Source organism: Liolophura sinensis, chromosome 7 (assembly GCF_032854445.1).
Source record: "Liolophura sinensis isolate JHLJ2023 chromosome 7, CUHK_Ljap_v2, whole genome shotgun sequence".
NCBI lineage: Eukaryota > Metazoa > Mollusca > Polyplacophora > Chitonida > Chitonidae > Liolophura > Liolophura sinensis.
This window is the reverse complement of record NC_088301.1, coordinates 1,116,467-1,138,062: the sequence shown is the minus strand read 5'-3', so window position 1 is coordinate 1,138,062 and position 21,596 is coordinate 1,116,467. Positions and strand designations below refer to the sequence as shown.

Below are 21,596 nucleotides of genomic sequence, written 5' to 3'. Positions count from 1 at the left end.
GCTAGGGCCTACACGCTGGCTAGGGCCTACACGCTGAGCTAGGCCCTTCACGCTGAGCTAGACCTACACACTGAGCTTAGGCCTGTAGGTAAAACCCTTCAGGTCACATATTACAATGATTGCCATCTGGCTCCATTCATAAAATAACCGCCATCGTACAAGTGAAAAAATCAACCCTGCGTCGCTAAGCCTCAATTCAGTAAATAGATGAACACCGACGTAACAATGCATGGAAGTATATGAAAAAACGTATTGAGCAGCAATATAAAGGATGAATCATTGTCTTTCTGACTGTACTAGTCCGCCTATGTGTAATCATAAACGACAAGCAAACATTCAACACTTAAATAAGTCACATCGTTACAAAATAATTGTTCATTTGTTTTCTGGTACAAATTAGTTCATGTTTCTGATACAAATTAGTTCATGTACTTATAGACTACATGATAAATTCGCAATTTATCTGTGCAAGGGGGAAATTTCGTCAGTACTGTATTGATACAAGACTAGCGGATCCCATTCGATCAGTTATTGAATTGTCACGTCTTAAGTACAACGGATATAAATCTAATCAAACGTAGGGTTTTTGCCACGTAATGACGGAGGATGGTTAAACCTTACACTCCGAGGTGTTGAAAAGTTCAGTTTTGTTCGAAAGCTTGATTCAGAGTTTGTGATGTTGCCTTTCAAGTGGGGTTTTCTGTCACTGATACTCTGCTCCTGTCTGCCGTCAGCGGACAATGTCACCCTCGTCTTGTTTGAAAAGATTATCTTGTAACCACGAGCATGTGAAACGGCACCGTAACTTTTTGTAAGGTGTAAGCTTTTATGTTCCCTATCAGGGACCACACCCTGTGAACACTCCTCAGTGAGCGCTCTTCCAACGGCTACTCCTTCCTTGCTTCCCTCCGAAACTCCGCTAGGCACCTTCAGGGGAGCTTGTCTGTCGGAATGAAAGGTGGTGGATCTATCTGTGCCGTTCACAAGTGAATTTGTCCCCAGAGGACGCTCCTCTGGGACTTGCACCTCCGACGGTCGGAACCCTAACTTGTATCTGTTGACCTGTACAGAACTGGAACTTGTATGCGACATACGTTCTAAACGCTCCGATGGCATAGTCATGGTTTCCGAAAACGGAGACGTCCTGTCACGTGACCTTCGAAGCGAGTTCGCCTTTCCCATGGGGATTTCCGTCAAACTCCGACGAACGTCGGAAAGAGGCACGAAGTGATTAGGGTTAAAATGGCGGCCTTGGTGTTCTTTCTCGACACGAGAACCTGGCTTTACAGAGTGAAAATCTGGACACGAAGATCTGAGGTGAGGCCGGGACTGATTTTGACCTCTTTGGCAGAGAGTAATCAGGGAGAGACGAGACCCATTTTGGGGCTGTAACTTACTTGTCTGCTGACGACAAAACAACAGTCTGTCCCGCTGCATCTGGCGTATTGCCACGCCCTGGTCGTGGTTTAGGGTCATCAGCTCCAAACTCAGCTCTTTCTGATTCTTCTCTTGGTTTTCCAGAATTTTCTTTGCCGTTCTTAGTTCCATGGCCTTATAACATGTCTTTGGTGGAGAGGACCGGGGTACAGGGTGGCTGCCCATGGCAGTCAATGTTCTCCACTTTCTCACAATTCAATGAGCAGTTTTGCATGCAGTGCTATATCCTTCCATATTGCCCACTACTCCTACACATGCACTACTCGCCCACCAAAGTTCCAAAGGTGATCTGTCTGAAAAATATTTTGCCTGAGCCGTTCCTTAGAGACGGTGGATATGACAAGTGTGTTATTCCAACTCCTCACAGGCAATACAGCTCTTAAACACGCTCAGTTTTACACGTTATGCGGCTTATTACTTTATTATTTCTGTAATAAGCTTAGCGCGGAGGTTCTCCAGTCATGAAATGGTAACAATTAAACCGATTCTGAAATCAAGTTAATACCTTCACTTGAGTAGGTCTTAATTCCTATGTGTGACTCACTGTTGCATATTCTTTGTTTAAAACAAGAAGTAAGGTTATGAAAACGCTTTGTTTGAGAACAAAAAGTGAATCAAAGTAAAAACAGGCTTGCCAATATTTGACTTAGTATCGTCTAAGAATGGCGGCTTTTGAGCCACACCCTCTCAAAACATCGTTATTCCGTTATTAAGTAGGCCTATTTTAACCGGATTTATACAGTCTGTGCAGCAACCACAGCGTAATTTATCTGAGACAATATGGTATCATCTTCTTGATGTCTTTTTTTGGTTGACTACCAACTCTGACATTTGTCACCGAGGGCAATTATACCGAACAACAGATTCCTTCATTTCTGAGTCCCCGATTCATTTTAAATAGCTCAAGAAATATTGACTCACAACATAAAAGTACATCGAGTGTCATGTGGTTTGTATTTTTTCACACCATTGATCACCAGGGTTTTGAGATCATACGCAGGAGGACGCTTTGAATCCTGAGATTTTAGTGTTGAAGATGGCAGACAAATCACACGTGACCTCCTGGCAGCCGGAAATCTGATGACCGTTTTAACGTTCAGGTTCCTTATAGGAGAAGGACTTCGGGGAGATATCCTTTCATCGTTGGGAAGAAAGGGTCGTTTGTGGACGAAGACCTCAGGTAATGAGAAATGAGGGTCCGGACGACCTTTAAAAGGGGTGCTGATATCCAGCTGAGTCACTTTCTCACTTCCGGTATCCACACAGTCTTGCGGTACTTCACTTTTAACATCCCAGGATCTACGTTTCCTTATCCATCCGGAAGGAGTTTTGTAGATCCCAACTGACCTTTTTCGGAAGTGTGATGTATCCGCGCCTCTTGTTGTTGCAAGATTCTCGTTAAGTTTGAATTTGTTGCACAAAGATTTGGAATTCTTGCTGTAGGCGGATGTGCCCCGAGGAGAAGCTCTGCTGACGTAATGCCTTCTGGGCTTGCTTGCGTCTTCAGGTTTCAACATATGGCGAGACGAACTGGTAGGAGAATGAGACGGTCGTTTCTGCCTAGGACCGTCATCTTCAGGTGGGACCAACACAATTAGAGGTATCACCAGTTGTCTTCCGTTTATACTCTTCACTGACCCGCTCCCAGTTCCATTTATGTCGCACCCTTTCTTGTAGCCGTGCAAGTGAGCCGTTTTCAGCATGACCTCGCGACACGACTCCCCTAGCAAGCAAACCCCTTGCCTAAGAAACCATCCTCCTTTCTTCTTTGCCATCGTATTGATGATTAGATCAACACTCTTGTCATTTGTCCAGTTCTTGTCCAGCCCATACCTGCTGAACCTTGCTGCTATTCTACACAACAAACAGGCTGTGGACCTCTCTGAGAAGAAGCCTTTCACACACCGCTGGGTAGACTGTATTGTGGATGTGACCAGCCGGCCGTTCTAATCTATGGCTATACACTGCTGATGTTACATAAGTATAAGGGATAGCAAAATTTGGCTGCCCTCAACTCTAAACCTGGTTAATCCGCGTATACTGCTTTGTTCAGCACGTGCAGTTCTTGGCTGACATTGCCAACTTGATCCCGACTACATGATTCTGACTACCCTGTAGTAACCGTGGTGTATATTTCACGTTATTTACTATACCTATCAAGTGAAATATCTGCCAATTAGTTATACATTTATATGTATAACATTTCATAACATGCATTTCCTTTACTTTTAAAGATAACATTTTAAAAGATTTAAAACAATAAATCAAGGTACAGAGCATAGATTCTGACATAACAACCAACCTGAAATCCGGATCATTAATAAATATTTGCTTTTGTCCTAAAATTTACTGTCATTCGTACAAAAACGTATTGTTAAATTTATACTGCACTTGGTAAAAATGGATCCATCATCATAAATGTGAACAGAGGCATGCATGCTAGAAACACCGACTGTTGATCTTCTCTCTTCAGTATTTTCAGGCGAGTAAATAAATCCAAACTGACAAAGACATGGAAACAAAATATCAATCCACTTATTTGACAATAAAACACATCATGGACCAAATGACAGAAGCCCGTATTCAAAACAAAACCTTTTTAATATTTGATGGTGGTCAACTTTAGGTCAAAAGCCTTCCAAATTTACCAACGATATCTCAAAAATATCAAAAATTACATGAATATAATAATTACATTTACGTTTAACGAATATAATAATTACATTTATTATGAATATAATAACTACATTTACGTTTTTCGAAGCAAGCATCATTTCAGGAAAGTGGAACAATTTCATTCATCTTTACACGTCGTAAGTCATTTTCATAATTCGAGGGAACTTGAGTGCCCGGGATAAACCACCGGCCTTTGGCAAATGCACTACAAACTTACATGTGGCGGACAGATGTAAGTCGTGTTGAACGGTGACAAATGGTCACCACAGAACTTCATGTACGAGTGTCTGGACGGCCACGTGTGCACCGTCACATGTGCACGATCACGTGTACACCGTCTCGTGTGCACCGTCACATGTGCACCGTCAATCGCTTATGATTATTAAAAAGCAGAGAAATATGAGCGATGTCCTATTAGAGGCTATTATTAACCCCCAGCTGAAGTATTCCAGCGATAGAATACTTCATGGAAGGATGTTTAGCGATCTAGCGCTGAACGTTGACTCCGGAAACTCTCACCAGTGCTATCGTTGTGAGCTTAAATCCAGCTCATACTGGCTTCTTCTGCGTTCGTGTGCGGGAAAGTCTGCTAGCGAGTGCAATATTATTTAGTACCGCGTAATACGACAATCAAATAAATAAAACAAACTAAATATACTAATGATTGAAAGACAAACGTAAAATACAATAAATGTAGACGAAATCAGTTCGTTGATATATTATACGGATTCGATGATATATGAATAGCAATTAATCTATGTCTCAAAAATTACTTATAATGTATATATCTGATACAGAAACTTGTTCCAATAACGCTCTATCTTTCATCAATATATCTAACGACCAATTTCATTTGAGCTGCAAATTTTACATCTGGTGATATTACTATGAAGTTTGCCATCGGAGCGATTTAAAACTATTCCACTTGACATAAATGACATAAACAATGGCGTTGGGAATTCGAATCCATGCGATGTATCAGAATTTTTAAAGAACACTATAAAACAGGTGTGGATGAATTATCAACAAAAACTTCCTTTTTACCAGCTAACAGAGAATTTTCTTACCATACTCACAGTATTATATTAACCTCAAACCTATTTAGATATAAACCATAGAATCTTCTTTTCAAGGTGACACCCAGCACATGAGGAAATCTACACGATTTCTACATGAGAAGAAAAGAGTAAACGGCGAGGAGAATTTTCTCATGACGCTTTACAGTTTTTACAGTAGAGAGAACAGTTCTCTTGCCACCGAACTGAGAAAACATCTTTCTAAAATTGTTCCAGTGGACGTGCTATGAGAAATTCACAATGCAAAGAAGACTATCAAATTATATTTAGTGTCAATTAAATGTCACCGGTTGAAAGTCGTTCAGTTCTTCAAGGAGCTACTCACCCAACTCAGGTAACCGCCTTTCTTCACGTGCGAATTTTTAATTTCACATTTGTCTTTCTAACTCACTGATACTTTTCCGGTATTCTTAGATATCTACACTTCTTCAGCTCACTTATGCTGATGTCATTGAGGGACAAGGACTTCCGGCGTTGAACGCGCTGGCAGTGCCGCCAGATGTCGCTTTCTGCTTTCGTCATCTGATACAAGCTCGTCCTTCTCGAAGCGCTAGACGGCCGCCTTTCCCCGTCCTCCAAGCTGTCCTTGAGCGTATTGAGGGCTTCCGTAGATCGACTTAGCAGCTCCATCGGGGACAGGGTACGAAGGGCATGCGTGGATCCACCGCTGTCATTCGACAGACGTCTTACAGCCCCGGCGGAGCTCGGTCTTCTCAGGAAGTTACACGCGCTCATGTTTGCGTCATCAGACATGTCAGAGCGTAGATTTGCCGTCCAGTTGTCCAAAATTTGGTTTGTTTCGATCTGCGCTGCTGACTGCCTCCCCTCTTTGGTAATGGAGCATGGTTTCGGGATTTCGGCCTGTAGAAGCGTTGTCTCAGTGCCGCTGGGCGTGTCGTCAGTGTTTGCTGCTATATTGATACCCGCTATGTCCAGGGCTGCCTTCTCCGAACATCTTCGCCCCGTGTATTTGTAGAGATTTGCTTCGTCCTCCGCTGCTGTAAATACGTCATTGTCAATAATGTTTGATTCGTCATCTTGGTTGGATTCCACTACAACAATAGCCGGCACATTGGCCTTTTTGGCAGTCTTCTTCCTCGGTTTTGTCGGCGTATACAGGTCTCTCACCACGGTCTTGTGTGCCTCTCGAAGAGCTCGATTTTTGCGAAGTTTTCCCTCCAAACTCGATACTTTCGTCATACGGTGTTCTTGAAAGCGAGTTTCTTTGTTCGTGGTTATTGGCAAAAGGGCCGTCTTCTTCGTATGGGAATTCATTTCCAAAGTTTGTCCCTTGTGTTAAAGTCAGGAAGTTTATATTAGAACCCTTCTGTCGCAACGTCTGTCAGAACTAAGTCCGAACTATTGTGTGTAAGTCTGACAAGCCCGCGACCTCTGTGTGACCCTTGTATTTGAGGTCAGCTATGTCATCACTGTGTGGGGCAAATATACGTGAACTATGTTTTTTGCGTTCGCCATATACATATTCTGCAAGCGGATTAATACACTTTATAAGACCATGTTCCACACCTGCTTCACCTGCTTCTCCGATTTATTCCCACAGCCAAAAGCTTTAAGACTTTTCAGCTCTACAATGTTCCTAATAAGCCATTTCCTTTAAATTATTAAAAATTTATCCTCATGATTAAATGTTTAAAGATGCGACCAGATTTTATGATTCCTTTTTAAAATGGCTTCCCCAAGATGCGAGTTTTATTGGTTTTGCCGTGAGAACTAGAGTGAATGTCCCGTACGTCCTAATCCATTGTAGGGTTAATGTCTCACTCTCTGGCTTAAAAGAAGCGGAGCGTTTGTTACATAAACTGTGTTGGGTGCCAAAAGTAAGGTTAAGGCGTCAGGTCAGGCTTAGGAGTGTATCGATTAACAATGATGATAAGCCAAGCCTACCGAATCTGTGCATTTTTTGACGAATTACTTTAAAAAAAAACTCATAAAAAATATAAGTTTGAGGTCAATTCTATGGAAGACCATCGGTTTGGTGGTGTGAATCCCAGCATCTCTGTCCTCATTTCTTAATGGTTTAGGGTATGTCTCAGCTGGACGTTTCCGTGAGGCACTTCAGTGTCTTCCGGTCTGAGGCAGGTATAAACACTGTGGCGTTGTGACCGAAAGTGTTACAAGTTACATCAACATCACTGCATGACTTCTTTATCTAAAGCCATGGTGTTTAGGCGCCGTGTAATTTGCTACATTTGACAGTTGGAGGTAAATTGACAAGAGGCCGTATTTCATCCGTTTTGTCACTGCTTTTGTCAGTGACCATTTGTCAACTATCACATTGTCCGTCGCTGCTCTGTTTTTTCTTCTTCTTCAATGCTGTACATCTTTAACTATATTAAACCTTTAACAAAACAAACAAATTAATCGATCTCCAAAAATACTATCCAGGCTCTTATAAAAGTACGTACATTAAAAAGAAAGCAATCATCAGTTTTCAGTAATATCGAAAGACGCGAGGAATGTTCAAAGTGCGTAATTTTAATAAAATCCAAATTATGTACCTTTTTCTTTATAAAACCTATTAATAAATATTTCATCTGCTTTCTGTTAATCGTGACGATTTTATTCCACACGATGTATATATACACCCTCACTTGGGTTAAGCCCAACTAGACACAATCATTCAAGACATCCCAGTTTGTATATAAGAGAAATTTTGTCGTTGTAAGGCCGATGGTTTACTCCAGGTATTCCGGATTCTTCAGTCCATAAGCTTACCAATCTCGTACATTTTCAAGTATTAACCAATCAGTACATCAATAACTAAACATGTCTGGTCACTCTCTACCTTATCCAACGTTAACCACTGAATAGATCAGCAGAAGTAATAGGTATCCAACAAAAATCTGGTTAGGTGCTAGATAGAATTCGCCTCAGAATACCATCGCTACATACTTGTACATGTCTCTCAGGAAGAATTAATGTGAAAGTTAGCTATGCAACCTATAGATTATATGAATATAGTCCCATAAAGAAATGGCTACGATCCATGACGCCTAAATGCGTACAGGTATATATTTAGTGCGATAATACATAAGGTTCTACGTTGGGACTTCCTTCGATGTTGACGAAAAACTTTCGGCCATTGTGCAAGGATATATAGCAGACGCCCTATATTTTGGAGTTTTTTTTCTTGAATGTTCTAATGTTATCTTCCCAAGGTAAAACAAGCCTTTGTCATATTGTTGCGAATTTGTCTGTTTCCGGTCATAAACCCAGACACATTTATGTAATAGCCAGCTGGTCCCCGAGTACAGCCTCGCTTTGAGTTATACCCTGAAAGCGATTGTGGCGTGTTTGGTTTCAAACGAATCTCGGTAATTTCTGATATATTTGCAGATCCTAGATCCCCCATCCCCCACCCTCGCCGTACTCAGTTAAAATTGCAAACCGTTTTAGTTACAATGAGTCAGTAGTTTTCAGTGATGTTGGAAAGACATAGCTCTGTACTAACCGATTTGTCAAATCTAGTAGATAGTCCACACCGCTTTATGGTTAAAATGTTGAAAGGTCCATATTTACACGATACAAAATATCATGCTATGTAGCAAGAAAAAGTATTAAAGTACCTCAGTGACGCTTTTATTGCAACCGTTAAAAATATAACGATGATATTAAAACTGTGCTCTATTTTATAGAGACCCTAGCGGAGTTACATACTTACTTATAAAGCAAGTCATAGGACTGGCATGTTGGGCAAAGTTGAAGAAATCTTGAAATATCGAAATTAAAGTCATCTCTCTTGTTAGACAATCGACGCGAGATGAAATACACAAATCCATATAACATGTGCTATCTGCGGGATACCAGTATGATGCAGATGGTGTAGTAGAAGTACCCACAGGGATGCCTGTATGATGTAGATGGTGTAGTAGAAATACCCACAGGGATATCTGTATGATGTAGATGGTGTAGTAGAAGTACCCACAGGGATACCTGTATGATGTAGATGGTGTAGTAGAAGTACCCACAGGGATACCTGTATGATGCAGATGGTGTAGTAGAAGTACCCACAGGGATACCTGTATGATGTAGATGGTGTAGTAGAAGTACCCACAGGGATATCTGTATGATGTAAATGGTGTAGTAGAAGTACCCACAGGGATGCCTGTATGATGCAGATGGTGTAGTAGAAGTACCCACAGGGATACCTGTGTGATGTAGATGGTGTAGTAGAAGTACCCACAGGGATACCTGTATGATGTAGATGGTGTAGTAGAAGTACCCACAGGGATACCTATTTGATGTAGATGGTGTAGTAGAAGTACCCACAGGGATACCTGTATGATGTAGATAGTGTAGTAGAAGTACCCACAGGGATACCTGTATGATGTAGATGGTGTAGTAGAAGTACCCACAGGGATACCTGTATGATGTAGATGGTGTAGTAGAAGTACCCACAGGGATACCTGTATGACGTAGATGGTGTAGTAGAAGTACCCACAGGGATACCTGTATGATGTAAATGGTGTAGTAGAAGTACCCACAGGGATACCTATTTGATGTAGATGGTGTAGTAGAAGTACCCACAGGGATACCTGTATGATGTAGATGGTGTAGTAGAAGTACCCACAGGGATACCTGTATGATGTAGATGGTTTAGTAGAAGTACCCACAGGGATACCTGTATGATGTAGATGGTGTAGTAGAAGTACCCACAGGGATACCTGTATGATGTAGATGGTGTAGTAGAAGTACCCACAGGGATACCTGTATGATGTAAATGGTGTAGTAGAAGTACCCACAGGGATACCTGTATGATGTAGATGGTGTAGTAGAAGTACCCACAGGGGGTACTTGTATGATGTAGATGGTGTAGTAGAAGTACCCACAGGGATACCTGTATGATGTGGATGGTGTAGTAGAAGTACCCACAGGGATACCTGTATGATGTAGATGGTGTAGTAGAAGTACCCACAGGGATACCTGTATGATGTAGATGGTGTAGTAGAAATACCCACAGGGATACCTGTATGATGTAGATGGTGTAGTAGAAGTACCCACAGGGATACCTGTATGATGTAGATGGTGTAGTAGAAGTACCCACAGGGATATCTGTATGATGTAGATGGTGTAGTAGAAGTACCCACAGGGATACCTGTATGATGCAGATGGTGTAGTAGAAGTACCCACAGGGATACCTGTATGGTGTAGATGGTGTAGTAGAAGTACCCACAGCGATACTTGTATGGTGTAGATGGTATTGCTCAGAAATTCGATGCATCGATCGCCTAATGATTAGAGCCTCCGACTCGAACTCGAGACCCGGGGTCCAAATTGGGAGACCTGGGATCAAATCCGGGTCAGCACAAACAAAAGTCTTTAAAAATGGTTCTCGATGCTGCCTCGCTTGGCGCTCAACACTGAGAGGTGAGAGCCAAGGAAACAGGAGTGGTTGGACTGTGTCAGTATAGTGTGACTGGATGGGGGTGTCTTGTCTGGTGTCTTCGGCATGAATCTTCAGTGACTCGCCCTGTCACAAGAAGACATGGTGTATGTACACACACATAATGACTCCTCCTCATAACATGGAAAATTGTTGTGCGACGTTAAACCCCAAGCATTCATGGATTTATACATTCAGAAATTCGAGCAATTCTACGCGAATTGGCAACTCAACGAACATGACGTCGGTTGGGGAGCGGAAACTGGTATGCCTTCGAAGTCGTTAACAGAGCTAGCTATTTCATACAAACGAGCCACCTCTAGTATAAACTTAACGGATACAAATATATGACGTAAAAGCTTTCAATGACACAGGTTGCTTATAAGATTTTTTTTGGCTATCTTTCTGCCATTTTTATACTTTCATCGATGGGTAGTCATTATGAACGACGACGTCATGAAATCCCTCTTCTCATGGTGATTGTTCGAATCTGGAATTATTATGCTCGCTGACATCAAGGGCACTTCATGACACAAAAAGTCGAAACAGGTATACATGCAGCCAATCTTAGATCCCGGAAGCAGACCTCAGACGGTATAGCATTGTCTGGTGACCAGGCGTTTCTACAAGCTGCGTGTAACGGTAATTCGATGCTGTCCACAGCTGTCAATCTCCACTCACCGCACATGTAAGATTTGGCCGGACGGCCAGAAACAACAAAGTCTGATCCATTAGGTAGTCCTCCCACGTCACAGTCCTGAAAACCAGAGCAGTTTGTGTTCTTTCATCTGTTTATTTATACAACTGAAATCCAGGTAAATTTTCTTTGACGAAGTGTCTATTTAGCATAGAAAAAGGAGTACACTTGGGTGTTTACGCTGAAACAATATTCACAACTTAAATCCTCGGTAAGGTGCAAACTTGATACATAAACGAAGTCTGTTTTTAGCGTTATTGGAAATTTTACTTCCATTATTTGAATGTTTTTTATGGGGTACTCTGCCGGCAGCATTCCATTTATCAAAAGTAGAATCTCAAGAAACATTTGAACTTCCTCAGGTATACCTGACAAACCCTCTTCCTAAAGGCCGCAGCCGAACTAGCGACAGTTGGATTCGAGTACATTATAACGTTTTTGATGATTTTGACAGTTTTAACGTTTATACTCTGGACACCAAAATGAGAAGGAATGAGAAATCTGATAAAGGGTGAAGTACAAGTATAGGGTACCCTGTTTTATTGTGGTCAGCCTCCATCAGCAGAGTGGCGTTTGTGGTCACATGGTTGTCAAGAGCTGTTTGCTGATCAGGGCTGAATATGAAGCAAATATCGAGATGAAACGCCGTCATTATACCACACAGTCTGTCTCAATTCCATAAAACAGTAAATGTACACAATTACATATTAAACAAACATTGTTGCTGTATGTTGTTATTACTGGTGGACGCACCATACATAGAGTTCCATGATTAATATTATGAAGACGAATAATCGTATCAAATGTATGTATTTTTCTTTTAAAAAGAAGATGGACAACAAAGAAAAAACACACGACAGCATACCCTTATTATATTTTACGCAAAAAAAGACTGAGATTGGTTACGTGTAAAATAACATTCTGACCACTGCTGCTCGACAAAAACGTCGGAAGCACATTTACGAGGACGGACAGCTGATCAGCATGTTTTGAAAGTAGTTACCTGTCTTGATAGAAGTTTCGGTACCAGATGTTGAAGGCCTCGGCGGCCTCGGGGTACGAAATTGCACCGTTGTCATCTCGATCCAGAAACCGAAACGTTTCCCGAGCTCTCTGGATTTCTTTCTCTGACAGTAGTTTCACGAGTTCATGCTGGAAACAGAAGAGCCTCAGTTTAGTGTGCAGGGCACAGTTTTGACAGCTTTTAACTTTTTTGTACGCACTCATGACTACGTCACTTATATTACAACGGCCAGCAGTATGGTGGAAGGAAACCGCCCAGAACCCAGGGGAAACTCACGACCGTCCACGGGTTGCTGTCACACCCTCGCACGGCCAGAGAGAAAGCCAGAAGATGTAGGCTTAAATTCACAGCGATCGCACTGTGGGAAGCCCCTAGGGTTAGCTAACGAGCTAACGGGCTAATCCACAATATAGTCACAGAAGTTCCGAGTTGCAATACAACGATGCATTCTTGCAGCATGACATGCATGTTGATAGTGGTGCCTCAGTGTAACGCCACGCTGAAGACACCATGTACACACTACACCGACACTGGTCCGATTAATACTTGGCCTTTCTCTTGGGTAATATGCACTGTTGGTTATTGTTAATCACTACACTACAATACAGGTGTTCGACCAGTAAAATGACACAGACACAATACAGGTGTTCAACGAATAAAATGACACATACACAATACAGGTGTTCGACCAGTAAAATGACAAACACAATACAGGTGCTCGTCGAGTAAAATGACACATACACAATACAGGAGTTCGACGAGTAAAATGACACAGACACAATACAGGTGTTCAGCGAGTAAAATGACACAGACACAATACAGGTGTTCGTCGAGTAAAATGACACAGACACAATACAGGACTTCGACGAGTAAAATGACACAGACATAATACAGGTGTTCGACCAGTAAAATGACGGACACAATACAGGTGTTCGTCGAGTAAAATGACACAGACACAAAACAGGTGTTCATCGAGTAAAATGACACAGACACAATACAGGTGTTCAGCGAGTAAAATGACACAGACACAATACAGGTGTTCGACCAGTAAAATGACGGACACAATACAGGTGTTCGTTGAGTAAAATGACACAGACACAATACAGGTGTTCGTTGAGTAAAATGACACAGACACAATACAGGTGTTCAGCGAGTAAAATGACACAGAAACAATACAGGTTTTCGTTGAGTAAAATGACAGACACAATACAGGTGTTCGTTGAGTAAAATGACACAGACACAATACAGGTGTTCAGCGAGTAAAATGACACAGAAACAATACAGGTTTTCGTTGAGTAAAATGACAGACACAATACAGGTGTTTGTTGAGTAAAATGACACAGACACAATACAGGTGTTCAACGAGTAAAATGACACAGAGACAATACAGGTGTTCGACCAGTAAACTGACACAGACACAAAACAGGTCTTCGACCAGTAAACTGACACAGACACAAAACAGGTCTTTGACTAATAAATAACACAGACACTATACAGGAGTTCGACGAGTAAACTGACACAGACACAATACAGGTGTTCGACCAGTAAAATGACACAGACACAATACAGGTGTTCGACCAGTAAAATGACACAGACACAATACAGGTGTTCGACCAGTAAAATGACACAGACACAATACAGGTGTTCGACTAGTAAGCTGACACAAACACAATACAGGTGTTCGACCAGTAAAATGACACAGACATAATACGGGAGTTCCACGAGTAAAAGCAACAGAGCTGTTCAGCTTGGACCAAAACTGGTTCAAGTCGGAAAACTTTATATAATAACTATGTACAGAACTATATTACCATCTCATTGATATTTCAGTCGTATTGATAATTAAGAAGATTTACTTAATATGGCAGCGGTCATTTGTCGCTGGAGAGATCCAGCGGACACATGGGGTATATATACGTCCTGTATTGCAAAGCGACGCATGCCTTTGTGAGCGTTGTGCCACATGAGCCATTCATCACTTAAGAGTAAATAATACTTATGAACAATAGTGCAGTTGAGCTTAACGTTGAAATACTCCACTCTGATGAAGTTACAAATCTTTTTATTGTATGTTACATGCTTTACCTTTGGTCTTTTCGACAGCATTTTGAGAGCCTCGTTGTTAAGGAAGGTCCACCACGTGACGGAAGCTCCTGTTCCGCCAGCTAGCAAGGCAAACTTGTACCTCTCGTCTTCCTCTTCTGTAACCGACAGACTACTTCCGGTCTTCTCTCTGAAAGCCTTCCTCTTGTACTTTACGTACTCCTCCATTGTTACACGGGAATCTGCGGTGTGGCGGGGACAGAAACCGACGATAGCGATAGAAATTCATTCCTTAACCATACGTTGGCTACATAGATTGCTCTGAGGTTAGGTTTAGCAAAAATTTGTTTGGTCAAAGGTGGCCACAAAAACAGTATATCAAGGCTGTCAGTAAAGCAGGTGGCTTAGTGCATCACCCATGAAACAAAAAAGAGAAAAACATAAATATCTACATATTTCAGGCTGTGGAGACGTATTTAATTTTTATCTCAAACGCCGTCTCAGCTGCATCAGATTTTAAACGGAGCGGACTCTGACGTTGGTAAGGAAAATTTTAACAAACTTAACGTCTTAGCAATCTCGGACTAAATATATTCGACGTGTGGTTTAAGATGCAGACCGATGCCGAAAATAATAGAATAAATTACAAGAATTTAAGCTTTGTAAACAGTAAAGGCAAGACGAAAAGCGTGATGTGCGGAATACTATCTATGATCGAAATGTGGCTCGTACCTTGATTGGTGTCACAATGGTCGAACGCTTGTGTCAAAGTCAACATGTCGTCTTCTGTCAGTAAACTAGCTAAGTCGTCCTGAAATAAAAATAACAAAAGCATTAGATAACCGTCTCAATCATAACTCCAACGAAAATCAGTCTGGAATTTACCTTACTTTGAGTTTACACTAAGTTAATCGAAAGGATAAACTGTGTAGCAATTCTTTTGGGACATTCGTCTCACCGTAAAACTGAATGTTTAACACGTTACGAATTTATTTACAACTATTTGCTACATAAACGACTGAATGAATAATAAATACATTTACCAAGTAAGGGCTAATGGTATTTCGGCGGAGAGGATGGGTGAGGATGAGAAATACATTTACTAAGTAATGGCTAACGGTAATTCGGCGGAGAGGATGAGTGAGGATGAGAAATACATTTACTAAGTAAGGGCTAATGGTATTTCGGCGGAAAGGATGTGTGACTTTCAAGCTGGCAAATGTCTAAGGAAGGAATAATTTATAGACATTCAACGTATTTCCCAATGATTAATGAATAGTCAGAAAGCAGTCTATACGTGTGTCACGTAGATAAGGGAACAGTTAAGAAGTTGTCTATACCTGTGTCACGTAGAGTAGGGAACAGTTAAGAAGCTGTTTATACCTGTGACAAGTAAATTGGGGAACAGTTAAGAAGCTGTCTATACGTGTGTCAAGTAAATTAGGGAACAGTTAAGAAGCTGTCTATACGTTTTTCAAGTAAATTAGGGAACAGTTAAGAAGCTGTCTATACGTGTGTCAAGTAAATTAGGGAACAGTTAAGAAGCTGTCTATACGTGTGTCACGTAAATTAGGGAACAGTTAAGAAGCTGTCTATACGTGTGTCAAGTAAATTAGGGAACAGTTAAGAAGCTGTCTATACGTGTGTCAAGTAAATTTGGGAACAGTTAAGAAACTGTCTATACATATCGCACACCATCCATCTTCCTCCAAGATAGAATGCACATATACATGTAAGCTTTCATATATAACTCACGTGAGAAATTTTGTCTGCAACTTCATTGGTTTACACTGGGCACCTCGCTTTCAGTCAACTAGAATACTGACCGCAATATCATAGAAATAAATAAAAACAACAATCAAATAAATAAATAAATACGTATCTCACCCAAAGTAGGACAGAGCTATACGAGTGTAAATGTTGGCGTATCTTACACATTTGAAGCAACTCCAGCCTGTCACCGAACGGATGGCCTTGTCGACTTGTCGAAAACACGCCCCATCTTCGTCACACCGGAAATACACTTGGAGACAGCTGCTGTGGTACACCCGAGTACACACGCGACATGGGTACAGGTCATCGTATGTGTACACACCACATATACTACACAGATCGTCGTTAACAATCTGAAACCAGACAATGTGAGATGTTCACAAATTTGGTAACGTAACAGGAAAGATGATGGTGAAGGGGGCCAAAACTTGAATATTATGTGATACAACCTTCCTAAAATCGCAACATACCTTCCAACTGAATTCAAACATGTACCGGCAGCTAATTCCAAATTATGACCAGAAATGCTAACTCGTGAGACTTTCCTCTATCCAAATATACGCTACACTCAGCTCACTATAGTTTAACGTTACATAAACGCGCTAATTTTTCTTACTATTTTTTAATCCCCTGAATCACGACTATTATTGTTGGAAGTGAAGTCATGATTTTGTTGCCTTATTAACCTCCAGGTGGGTGGGCGGTATCGCTGAGCAAAAAGTTTTCTATTCCAAACACCCAAATTCTGATATGTTTTAACTAGGTGTAAGTATCATTTCAGAAATTTATGATTTATCAACCACCTATAATGTATGTGTGGCATTATTTTTCAATCCGTACTCCAAGACTTTTCAGTTCGCAGGCAGACCTTGTACCCAATTCAACGAACCCTAGTTAGAATTCAGCTTAACCAGTTGTTGCTTACCTCCACATCGCTGTAGCGAGGGATACAACAGTCCACGCCGCCCTCTGTTTCTCCCAACACCTCCGGTTGGATATTGGAGAAGATCACCGTCTTTCTGGGCAAATCCTTGACCTCCGATACGTGTCCCCGTCGTAAGGCTTCCCACGCGGCGCTAGTGTCCGTGATGGTGAGGCAGCGAGTTAAGGTGACACTACTCTCGTCCGCGCACCCCTGGGGCGTCCGTAACCGCATCTGGCTAGCTCTGTGGCTAACATTGAGTGTGTTTACTAGCGCTGCCGTATTGCGAAACCTACGCCTTGTACCTCGTATTTTGGATATCCCTGATCCCATCTTAAGTGCTACAGCCTATCTGTTCTAAAATGCAGCCAACCCCATTTTAAATGTGATCAGCTAATATTAAATCATATACAATAAGCACAGTCAAGGCATTTGTTGCAAATTCAGATCAGTCAGGTTTGAAACCAGATTATATAAAGATTTCAAAAGTGAAACCAGTCTAGTAGTAATTCAACTCTTTATAATATATAGTCTACACAGTAAACTCAGAGCATGTATTTGAAGGTAGATCAGCTGAGTAAATCATGCCATAAACTCGTCTAATCTGGTTATTAACACAGCTCATCCTGATGGAAACACATGTCATCAGGTTATAGATCAAGCTATTAACTTACCTTACACTGCTTGTAAAGTTTAACCATATTCTAGTGCAGACTTCGGGATGTATCGGCTTACACTATTACAAACCAAAATGCTCAGCTGTCATGTATCCCATTTTTCTTGTACGATCCATAGATTAGCTTACTGGGTCAGCATTCGCCGGATAAACGGGCATGCATTGTTTGACAACGCACAACTTTACGGAAGTCCAGTTGTCAGTGTTTTGCCGCACATCCGTTGCTAATGTTTAGGATAACACACATTCATTAAGTACACGTAGACTGCATTACAGCTGTCCACTGGTTAATAGACGTAGACCTCATTACAGCTGCTCACTGGTTAATACACGTAGACTGCATTACAGCTGTCCACTGGTTAATACACGTAGGCGCCTTTACGCCTGTATGCCCAAAGCGGTGGTTAGTCCACAGCGGATAGGCTATAACCTGACATACTGACACGCTGGTACGCAAAACAGCTACTTACTGTGTGTATCTTCACCGAAATTGTGCAGGTTATTGACGAACAGCCAGCAACAGCATAGTGATGAAATAAAATGTACATTAGATGTAAGCATTAGCGAACTTAATGCAAAGCAGGTGGTTACTGCAGGCCTGAAAACTGCTCCCATGAGAGTTTACAGCAATTCATTGTTAACAGCATGGGTAGTTATTATCTATTAATACAGCAATATTGGGGTGTGCGAAGAAGTAAATTAAATCCGCTGCAAAGAGGTAATTAATAGGTAAAACAAGCTTCCAGAGAGACAATTACTACTTGAGCTGGTGAAGGGGGAACATCGTTCAAGAGTAGTGAAGGGAACATCGCTCAAGAGTAGTGAAGGGAACATCATTCACGAGTAGTAAAGGGGGCACATCATTTACGAGTGGTAAAGGGGGAAACATCATTCACCTGTGGTAAAGGGGGCACATCATTCACGAATCGTGAAGGGGGGACATCATCCACCTGTGGTAAATAGGGAACATCATTCACGAGTAGTAAAAGGGGCACATCATTCACGAGTGGTAAAGGGGAAACATCACACACAAGTGGTAAAGGGGAAACACCATTCACGAGTGGTAAAGGGGTCACGTCATTCACGAGTTGTATAGGGGGACATGATTCACGAGTGGTAAAGCGGGGGTAACACATATGTAAGACATATTGATTCCTCATCGTCTCATGACTGAAAAATTACGTTAAGTACAACGTTATACCCCAGTGCATACATACATGTGTCAATGAGTGGTGAAGGGGGGACATCCTTCATAAGTGGTAAAGGGAAAATATCATTCACGAGTTGTGAGGACCGCTTTGGTGGCCTAATTTTTAGAGTGTCCACCTCTAAGTTGGGGACCCCGGACCAAACCAGGATCGGGTCATACCAAACACTTTGGAACTGGTACTTGTTACTGCCTCGCTTGGCGATCAGCAAGAGCAAGGAAACAGGACTTGTTGGCCCGGTGTAAGAATAATGTGATTGGGTGAAGTGTCATGCCTGGTGTCTTAAGCATGGTACTTCACTGGCGGTAGAACTTTGGCGGCTTGGACTTGCTCTGCCACAAGAAGACATATAATGTGCACACACACCTATTGACTCTTCATCGTCATATGACTAAAAATTGTTAAACACAACGTTAAACCCCAAAGCATGCATGCGTGCACGAGTGTTGAAGGCGAAACGTCATGCACGAGTGATGGAGGTGGACACATTACGCAGGAGTGGTAAAGTGGGAACATCATTCACGAGTGGTGAAAGGGAACATCATCCACGAGTGGTGAAGGGAACATCATCCACGAGTGGTGAAGTGGGAACATCATTCACGTGTGGTGAAGGGAGAACATGATCCACGAGTGGTGAAGGGGAACATCATTCACGTGTGGTAAAGGGAACATCATTCACGTGTGGTGAAGGGGAACATCATTCACGTGTGGTGAGTGGAACATCCTTCAGGAGTGGTGAAGGGAACATCAGTCAGGAGTCGTGAAGGGAAAACATCACGCAAGGGTAGTGGAGGGAGAACATCATCCACGTGTGGTGAAGGGAACATTATTCACGTGTGGTGAAGGGGAACATCATCCACGAGTGGTGAAGGGGAACATCATTCACGAGTGGTGAAATGAAAACATTATTCACGTGTGGTGAAGGGAGAACATCATTTACGTGTGGTGAAGGGGAACATTATTCACGTGTGGTGAAGGGAGAACATCATTTACGTGTGGTGAAGGGGAACATTATTCACGTGTGGTGAAGGGGAACATTATTCACGTGTGGTGAAGGGGAACATCCTTCACGTGTGGTGAAGGGAGAACATCATTCACGTGTGGTAAAGGGGAACATCATTCACGTGTGGTGAAGGGGAACATCATTCAGGTGTGGTGAAGGGAACATCATTCACGTGTGGTGAAGGGGAACATCCTTCACGTGTGGTGAAGGGAGAACATCATTCACGTGTGGTAAAGGGGAACATCATTCACGTGTGGTGAAGGGGAACATCATTCAGGTGTGGTGAAGGGAACATCATTCACGTGTGGTGAAGTGGAAACATCATTCACGTGTGGTGAAGTGGAAACATCATTCACGTGTGGTGAAGTGGGAACATCATTCACGTGTGGTGAAGGGGAACATCATTCAGGTGTGGTGAAGGGAACATCATTCACGTGTGGTGAAGTGGAAACATCATTCACGTGTGGTGAAGTGGGAACATCATTTACGTGTGGTGAAGGGAGAACATTATTCACGTGTGGTGAAGGGGAACATCATTCACGTGTGGTGAAGTGGGAACATCATTCACGAGTCGTGAAGGGAACATTATTCACGTCTGGTGAAGTGGGAACATCATTCACGTGTGTTGAAGGGGGAACAACATTCACGTGTGGTGAAGAGAGAACATCATTTACGTGTAGTGAAGGGAGAACATTATTCACGTGTGGTGAAGGGGAACATTATTCACGTGTGATGAAGGGAGAACATCATTCACGTGTGATGAAGGGAGAACATCATTCACGAGTGGTGAAGGGAACATCTCTTAGGAGTGGTGGAACCGCAGTCAGGATTGGTGAAGTGGGAACATCATTCACGAGTAGTGAAGGGAAAACATTATTCACGTGTGATGAAGGGAGAACATCATTCACGAGTGGTGAAGAGATCATTATTTACCAGTAGCACAATTAACTTCCAGTTTCTCTAAAAGAGAAATCATGTGTAAAATGCAAAAGTTATTGTGAAAGAAAATGCCTAATTTTTCCCTGTTCTAGAAAGCGAAAACAGATGAGTATTCAACATCGCTGGGAGGTTAAGAAGAGGTTTTCCGCATCAGAGCTAAATCAGTTATATATGTTCATGCTAACTCCATGGTTGGGAACCACGGGAAGAAAGTTTGCTACCCATCCCTCCTCATAAACTTTACAGAAACGCCAATGTTTCAAATTTCATTAATCTAGTTTTAATGGTCACAAATGTTTTAATTGTTGTAACCTGCTGGATTTCTTTTCACTTGCAATCTGTGGTGATGAGAAAACTCCTCTCTAATGTATTTGGCTGAGCGACAAATTTATGTTGCTATTTTCAAGGAAATAGCAATGTGCAAAGATCTCGCTGAAATTTAGTGTTTTGATTTCGTAAAATTTACTCACGACAAGGATTTAGATGACTGATGTAATGTATATACATTTACGCCAAAGTATATACATGCATTTACGCAAAAGTAAACCAATGCCCACAAAAGCATTTGAAATCAGTACTATCGAAAATTAGCCATATAAATTATCATTGTGTTATATTTTTTTGGATTAAAGGTCAGAAGAGTCACATTCGCCGGCAATGACCTGAATGCTGCATTGGACAGGACTGTTGTACCGGATCTCCTTAAGCAGAGACCCAC

The 21,596-nt window shown here is 41.9% G+C and overlaps 1 protein-coding gene across 1 annotated transcript; it reads right to left on the bottom strand.

The window, feature by feature from the left end:
- Positions 1-11,259: 11,259 nt before the first annotated feature.
- LOC135469727 (PHD finger protein 24-like) lies at positions 11,260-17,286 on the bottom strand. The gene is made up of 6 exons (XM_064748293.1): positions 17,056-17,286; positions 16,292-16,483; positions 15,090-15,168; positions 14,400-14,599; positions 12,294-12,442; positions 11,260-11,350 (listed from the first exon to the last, which is right to left on the bottom strand). The coding sequence occupies exons 1-6, from the start codon at positions 17,284-17,286 to the stop codon at positions 11,260-11,262; spliced, it is 942 nt and encodes a 313-aa protein (XP_064604363.1).
- Positions 17,287-21,596: the final 4,310 nt, after the last annotated feature.

Excerpts from the sequence above, each read along its gene's own strand:
- LOC135469727 (XM_064748293.1), bottom strand. The coding sequence starts at position 17,286 with ATGCGGTTACGGACGCCCCAGGGGTGCGCGGACGAGAGTAGTGTCACC. Across the intron at positions 15,169-16,291 it reads GCTGGAGTTGCTTCAAATGT|GACGACTTAGCTAGTTTACT; the intron begins GTAAGATACGCC and ends TTTTTATTTCAG. Across the intron at positions 11,351-12,293 it reads CGAAACTTCTATCAAGACAG|GACTGTGACGTGGGAGGACT; the intron begins GTAACTACTTTC and ends TCTGGTTTTCAG.